This window comes from Nematocida parisii (assembly GCF_000250985.1).
Source record: "Nematocida parisii ERTm1 unplaced genomic scaffold supercont1.3, whole genome shotgun sequence".
Classification (NCBI taxonomy): Eukaryota; Fungi; Microsporidia; genus Nematocida; species Nematocida parisii.
Window position 1 is genome coordinate 350,947 of NW_013524648.1, and position 6,876 is coordinate 357,822.

The 6,876-nt window shown below is 29.0% G+C and overlaps 5 protein-coding genes and 1 non-coding gene across 6 annotated transcripts; 4 read left to right on the forward strand and 2 right to left on the reverse strand.

Annotated features, from left to right (window-relative positions):
• Positions 1-25: 25 nt before the first annotated feature.
• NEPG_01370 (uncharacterized protein) lies at positions 26-1,801 on the reverse strand (the record flags this gene model as incomplete). The annotated part of the gene is made up of 1 exon (XM_013203744.1): positions 26-1,801. Exon 1 carries the CDS (start codon positions 1,781-1,783, stop codon positions 26-28), a length of 1,758 nt encoding a protein of 585 aa, XP_013059198.1. The 5' UTR covers positions 1,784-1,801.
• Positions 1,802-2,152: 351 nt separating this feature from the next.
• Positions 2,153-2,224, reverse strand: NEPG_02705. The gene has a single exon. It is a non-coding gene; the product is annotated as a tRNA-Val (tRNA).
• Positions 2,225-2,270: 46 nt separating this feature from the next.
• Positions 2,271-3,254, forward strand: NEPG_01371 (uncharacterized protein; the record flags this gene model as incomplete). The annotated part of the gene is made up of 1 exon (XM_013203745.1): positions 2,271-3,254. One exon carries the CDS (start codon positions 2,271-2,273, stop codon positions 2,940-2,942), a length of 672 nt encoding a protein of 223 aa, XP_013059199.1. The 3' UTR covers positions 2,943-3,254.
• A 284-nt stretch (positions 3,255-3,538) lies between these two features.
• Positions 3,539-3,730, forward strand: NEPG_01372 (uncharacterized protein; the record flags this gene model as incomplete). Its single annotated transcript, XM_013203746.1, has 1 exon — positions 3,539-3,730. The coding sequence occupies one exon, from the start codon at positions 3,539-3,541 to the stop codon at positions 3,728-3,730; it is 192 nt and encodes a 63-aa protein (XP_013059200.1).
• A 412-nt stretch (positions 3,731-4,142) lies between these two features.
• Positions 4,143-4,346, forward strand: NEPG_01373 (uncharacterized protein; the record flags this gene model as incomplete). Its single annotated transcript, XM_013203747.1, has 1 exon — positions 4,143-4,346. The coding sequence occupies one exon, from the start codon at positions 4,143-4,145 to the stop codon at positions 4,344-4,346; it is 204 nt and encodes a 67-aa protein (XP_013059201.1).
• A 163-nt stretch (positions 4,347-4,509) lies between these two features.
• On the forward strand, positions 4,510-6,876 carry NEPG_01374 (uncharacterized protein; the record flags this gene model as incomplete). The annotated part of the gene is made up of 1 exon (XM_013203748.1): positions 4,510-6,876. A coding segment is annotated over one exon (2,367 nt), but the record flags the coding sequence as incomplete, so codon positions are not given.

Sequence of the window (6,876 nt, forward strand, 5' to 3'; positions counted from 1 at the left end):
TTTATTCATTTTTATTCTAGATAATTTATGGAGTAAGGGCACTTTCTGTTGTATTCAGTATACCACTCACAGATACTTCTTTAGTATTTACTTCTATGGAATAATATGCTTTAATAATTCCTATACTAATTAGGACAATAAACCCAACCATCATAAATGACACTGTAAGATAATCAAACCACCTCTTATTATATCTATGCCTATTAGTGATTATAAGTATAGAGGGCACTAAAATAGAAGTAAATGATGATACAACGGCACCTGTCACTTGAATAATTATATTTAGATCTATTTGTAGCATAACAATTAATGTAGTAATACTGAACAGGACAGTTCCAATGACGTACCTTAGAAGTACTTTAGAATTTCCTGGGGATTCATCAGTTTTATCACCTGTGCGGGTGAAAGTCCTTTCAAAATATTTTGGAATACTTTCAGGTAAGTAAGAAATAATCTTCATAAACAGATTTGGAATACTTTCTGTAAATATTTTCTTAATGAAATTCGTTATGTTTAAAATAACTGAATTTTTAATAGAGAATATTCTTATAACCGTTGGATTATTAATAACTCTCTGTATGAATTGCATAATTAATGTTCTATATGAGAACATATGCCACATAAATGAGTTCAGAAGGATAACACTCATTGCTAATTTAAACACAGAAATAAGACTCTGGGCCGCAGCATAAACAGTATTATGATCATTATCGTGCTTGTTAGAATCCAGTACTAATGAAATACTCGTGAGTATATTGCTATTTGTACCACTAAATTCATTTGCTCTGACTAAAAAGTATCCCTCAATCCCTATTATAAAGAACAAGATGTACACCAATGTATTACTTATAAGCACGGGGTATAAAGCACTCCTCTTTGTACTTATTTTTACTTTACTCATATACACAGGAATATTATAATGTGAATTTATGGCAAAGAATATAGTAGCAACAGACCCAAAGAAGTTCACCACAGAAGGGTCCTTCCCTATGACTAAATACTTTAATGTATCTGTACTTGGAACACTTGGTTCAAACACTGTATATATAATTACCAGAAATACTGCCAATACCACAGACAGGAGTACAATTGAAATATTCGTGATTATTTGAATATTCTTGGTATCCCCGGGTGATTCTATCACAGAGTACCACCAAAGAACAATAATCATTAAGAATGAGGCTATTCCTTTGATTATATTTATATTCTGGTTACTTATGCTTAACATATCTCCAAATAAGAATTCTATATTATCATACGTCCATTTCCATATGAGTGTCTGGTATATTATTGTTGTTATTAGCATTAGTGTCACTAATAGTACTGTAAATAGCACATGAAGGAATCTCGGTCGTAACTTTGCAAAGCTAACGTACGTCACTTCATCTTGATCATGCACTGCCTGGTCAGTCAACATTTCATTTTTTCTGCCTCTAAACACTGACTCAGTTATTGAAATAATCCCAATATAAGAGAGCATACTTGCTATAATAAATGAAAGGATTCCTCCATTTGTTATTGCACTGTGTATAAACAGTACGCCTGATCCAATTATTGAACTAATTATAGTAAAGTATAACTCTTTCCCTTTTAAATAATTATGTACTGAGTGTGTTATACGCTCTCCATCTATAGATATTACGTTATTCTCTTTATTGCTGGTTGTATCATCTACTACAGAATCATTTAATGGTATACTTTCTAGTGGATTGTTGTCCATATCTGTATTATTTATAGATAATCTATTGTCCGAATCTTCTGAAATTCTATTTATATCTTCCATATTTCAAAATAAACATTTTACTTTACAACTATTTATATGGAAATAATTAATAAAAATAATATTTTAGTAAAAAAACAACGAATAGATCCGAAACGGGAAGTATTTCAGTTATGTTTTTACTAAAATATTATTTTTAATTAATTATTTCCATTATTAGAAGTATTTTTATGTTTTTATTGACATTCCCGCAAATTATTTAATCATCCACAATTATTATTCACATGACAAGTGACAGCACGCAATAATGTAAACATTCCCAGAGTATTTCACACCCCGACATAACCCGAAATAAAAATACACCGGAAAGACTCTTTGCATTATTATACGAGCATGAACTATATAAGCATATTCTGTCGGTGTAAAAGAAAATGCTTTCGTCCGGGATCGAACCGGAGGCCTCATCCGTGTGAAGGATGCGTGATACCACTACACCACGAAAGCACACATATATACGCCGCATATATACGTCACATATATTTTTTTATTTATGCATTTCTGTATAACTGGTGGTTCACACGGTCTTGGTGAATCCCTGTCCATCCACCTCCTACTGAATAATCATAGAGTAACAATAATTGATAAAGATACTCCATCAGTAAAGTGCACTTATATACAGCATGATTTCACTGAGTACTTAACCGTCCCTGTATATTGTGATGTATTAGTAATAAACCATGCCACGTTTAATGGATTTATTCCATTCTCTAATAATACGCAGGAGTATGTGGATGATTACTTAATGATCAACTTATTATCACATATTCACTTAATTAAACACTGTAAATATTCTAAACTTGTCCATATTAACAGTGTTTTAAGTATAGTTTCATTTCCAAATGTATCCTTATACAGTGCATCCAAAGGGTTCATGCATTCTTTTATAGAATCCATAAGAAGAGAAGGTGTCCCTGTCCTGAGTGTATACCCGTATAAGATAAATACTTCACTGTTTAAGGATGTACACTCTCCTTACGTCCTGGATAAAGACAAGATATCCAAAAGTATTTATACTTCTATTATACATAATCATACGCACTTATATTTACCACGTATTTTCAAGTATTCTTATATTTATACGGTCCTTCCATTTTTTATTCAGAATTGGGTTATTTCTTTATTATACTATGCAATGTGTAATGATACCACCATACAGACATAACCCGAAACCAGCACTATGACTCTGTCAAATAATAGGCTGGGATTATAACTCAGTAAATTTTGGGTTATGATTACTAGTTGTTTTCTTAGGAAAGGCATTCTTAAATTTGACCTTTATTTAATTCGTATACGTATTTATAGACCGTATAATCAATTTAATTTATGTTGGCGTATTCGGGTTAACAACAATTTCTTATTTAATTTGTGCTACACAATGCTGGTCTTAGCATACAACAATATTTATTCCCTATAATTACTTACAAAAACAAACGAGTAGACCAATAGTGATTTTATTGAGTTTTTAATAATTCCAATATATGCTTCAATACATACCATAGGAAATGAATAAAATTCAGTACTTTATTTTTCTATATATAATTTATATACTACAGTATATGTCTATATATGAAAATAAAATAGACATAGAAGAATATGAAAAAGAAAGCATAGATAAGATTAAGAATACTTGAATGAACTGAAGAGAGCAAAAAATAATTTAGTTTTATTTATAGTCAAGGGAGCTAAAATATATAATGATGTAAAGAATTATAAGAACTGAATGCTATCAAATTTAAAACTAACGTAATTGAGAATTACATGTCCCCCATAAAGTCACTTATTTCAATTATTAGAGGAAAATCTAGTCGTACAACTAATGAGGAAGTAATTGCAGATTTCTGGAGTACTAACAATTTATCTATTATACTAATAACTATAGCTATTTCTATAATTATTCTTAGTATATTCGGGTTATACCAAAATGAGATAAAACCACTAATGAACAATTAAACATTCATTATTTTAACAATACCACTGCATTAAACTATAATGCTTATATAAGCATAGTCTGAGAAGAGTAGTCCAGTAATTAAAGTAACAATTCAATATTCTTCTTTATTTTATTTTAGAATTTCTATATTTAAATTTGTTTGTTCTTATACAAAGGATAGACTTATTTTAATTTTTTATTATTCTTGCCATATAAAACTTTAAACATTTACATATTATAGCACTAGATGACTTCGCATAGATATGTGTCTGGTACCTACACTAGATATAGTTCATCATATGATAGAAACCATTAGTTAATTCTTTAAAAGGCACATTAAGACACTTTAATGAGATTTGAATACGCCTTTATATACACCGCATGTTTAATTTAATTCATATTAACTTGTTTATGTAATCATTCAGATAACTCATGTATTACTATATTTGTACTAGTCTTGCCATACAGCATAAACTAGTATTGTTTTGTCTCTATTTGCCTCTTAGAATCTTGGGCTGCTCCTTTGCTCCTTTTGCTCCTTTTACTCCTTTATTTTTATTATTATACAATTGTGTATATCTTTTTCACCCTATTTTGTCATCTATTAGCCACTTATATTCAATATCTCAGAGATAACCCCTATAATATAAATATAAGCTTATTAAAATTTGATTTATTTATTCTTGATAAAAATAAAAATTTAATATTTTTAAATATGATATATGATTATATGTAATCGTATAGCTTTTTAATTAAATCAAAAATTAAAAGTATAAATATAACTCAAAACAAAAATTATATGTACTTTAGATACTGTATAGTGTTATTATACATAACAAATATAAAAGCAAGAATGGTATGGAAAGATGTAAAAGAATTTAAAAAAATTGTTGTTGGTTCATATAAAGGTGTGGATAGAATGGTATATCCACAGAGCTCTTTGCATCCTACAAACTTATATATCAATAGTAAACGTGGTGAAATATATAATCTAAGCGAGTTTGGTTGTCAAGTAGAGATGAAATATAAAATGGAAGTTACAGCTAGTGAATCTGGCAATAATGTCTATAAATGCAGTAAAACAACTGATAAGAATGGCATTCGTGGTTTAGAAAATAACCAACCTTGCTCTTCAGATATATATTTGAAATTTTATAGGTGTTTAATTGAGATGTTTCCTACAGTGGATGGAAGAGCAACAATTTATTCAGAAGAAAAATATTCATTTTTAGCTTTTCTTAATAATATTCCAGAGAAAAAAGACAGGCTGAGACTGCTTGCTTCTTTGTTTTTACTTTCTATGGGGGTAGATATTTCTTTAGAAATAAAAACAAATGAAGCTAAACATGACGTGCTTGTTCTTAAAACATCTAAATATAGCACTGAGAATTACTTTAGTACTGAATTGAAGCTAGGAAATAGAATTTACAAAAATAAAATGGATAAAAATAAATCATGTTTGCTAGATGATAAATATTATTACACGCAAACTGAAAATATAGTTGATTTATATAAAGAAGCCAAAGATAAAGAATCAGAAAATATATACAATCCTATTGCTGATTTCAATACTGCACGTGCTGTATGTATGACTAAATTACTTATACAAACATATATAGTTGAGTATCTATCTACTAAAGAAGATATGAAAGCATATCTTATAGAAACATTTAATATACTAAAAGAAAATGTTGAAGCATTAAGAAAAAAAAAATATTTAAAGTTAAAGCCTGCAGAAACAATCGCTATAACTGTTTTAAATAATATATTCTGCCCTATAAATGAAGAATTGTTAAATATAGAAACAGAAATCATTGAAAATATAGAAATTATTAATAACCATGTGAATGAAAATATGTTTATTCCCTTTAATCGAGAACTATCCATGCCAGATGTTTTACGTACTTACTACAAAAACAATGAATTATCCCCAACTGACATGGCTTCTAGTTCTATGAATACATCCAACCCATCCATGCATTTCTCTTCTACTAACCTAGAATATCTTTCTGGTTTAGAAAAGTTTACTATTGGAACAGAAACTAGCATACTTACTCTACTTTGCTGTTGCTTCTATGACAGTCCTGAGATGGAGTACACTCTTAAAACAATTGAAAATTCTCCCGTAGAATTAAAGCAGTTCTTTACTAAGTACAGAGACCTATTTGACACAGAAGATTTAAGTGTTCACTATGACTGGTATAAATTGTTTAATACTTTGACACATAAGAATTCATCAAATTCTAGCCATAAGCCCCAGTATTGTAATGGAGGATTGCTAAGCATGCTTTCTATTATTTTAGACATAACTAATATGTCTGAAGATATAAAGAAAGAATTAAATGAGCATATTAAAAAAGTAAGAGAAGAAAAAAACTTAAGCTCAAAACTGACGGCGGATACTAATAATTTAGTTAATAAAATATTGGCCTTGCTTTCATTCAATAAAAAAATGGAAGTATCGGCAGACACAGATCTTAGAATAGGCACACTTAAAAACCATGAATCTGATATATTTGGGAAATTGCATATAAGCATCTCCACTACTTCTTCAATTGTGAGAGAATTAACTATCAATTTTAATTTTGATAAAACAACTGCTGAATATGTGGGTATGTCATCAAACCATGATTCTTTGGTAAACAAGTGTATTTCTTCTATGTGTGATACAGCAATGAAATTCAAATTTCATCCTACTGGCACCAATTTAAATGAAATTTTTAGTTTCATTATATACAAAGCGGATAAATTAAAGAGTACGCTATATGAAGAGGAACCGCTATCCCCTATTATATGTTTTAATTATACTCTACTTAAGTTTAAAAAATTCGATCTATATCATCTATTTACATTTGGAAGAATTATATATACATCCGATAAAAAGCAGATAGTAAATTGTATCTCATCAGTTGATTATAATATTGGTGATAAAAATAACTATCTTATTGGTAGAAATGTTATTATTAATATTGTAGGAAGTATGATAAATTTCAAAACAAGCGCAATAGATAAAGTATTTTATGCTATTACTTCTGATTGGGAGATTGACTGCTTTAATGATAATATAATAATGGATGAAAAAGTTTATTCGAAATTAAAGCCAGGTATTAGATTTGGGGTGGCAGATTTAAATTTTAATGATGATTTAATTGATGATTTTAATGAT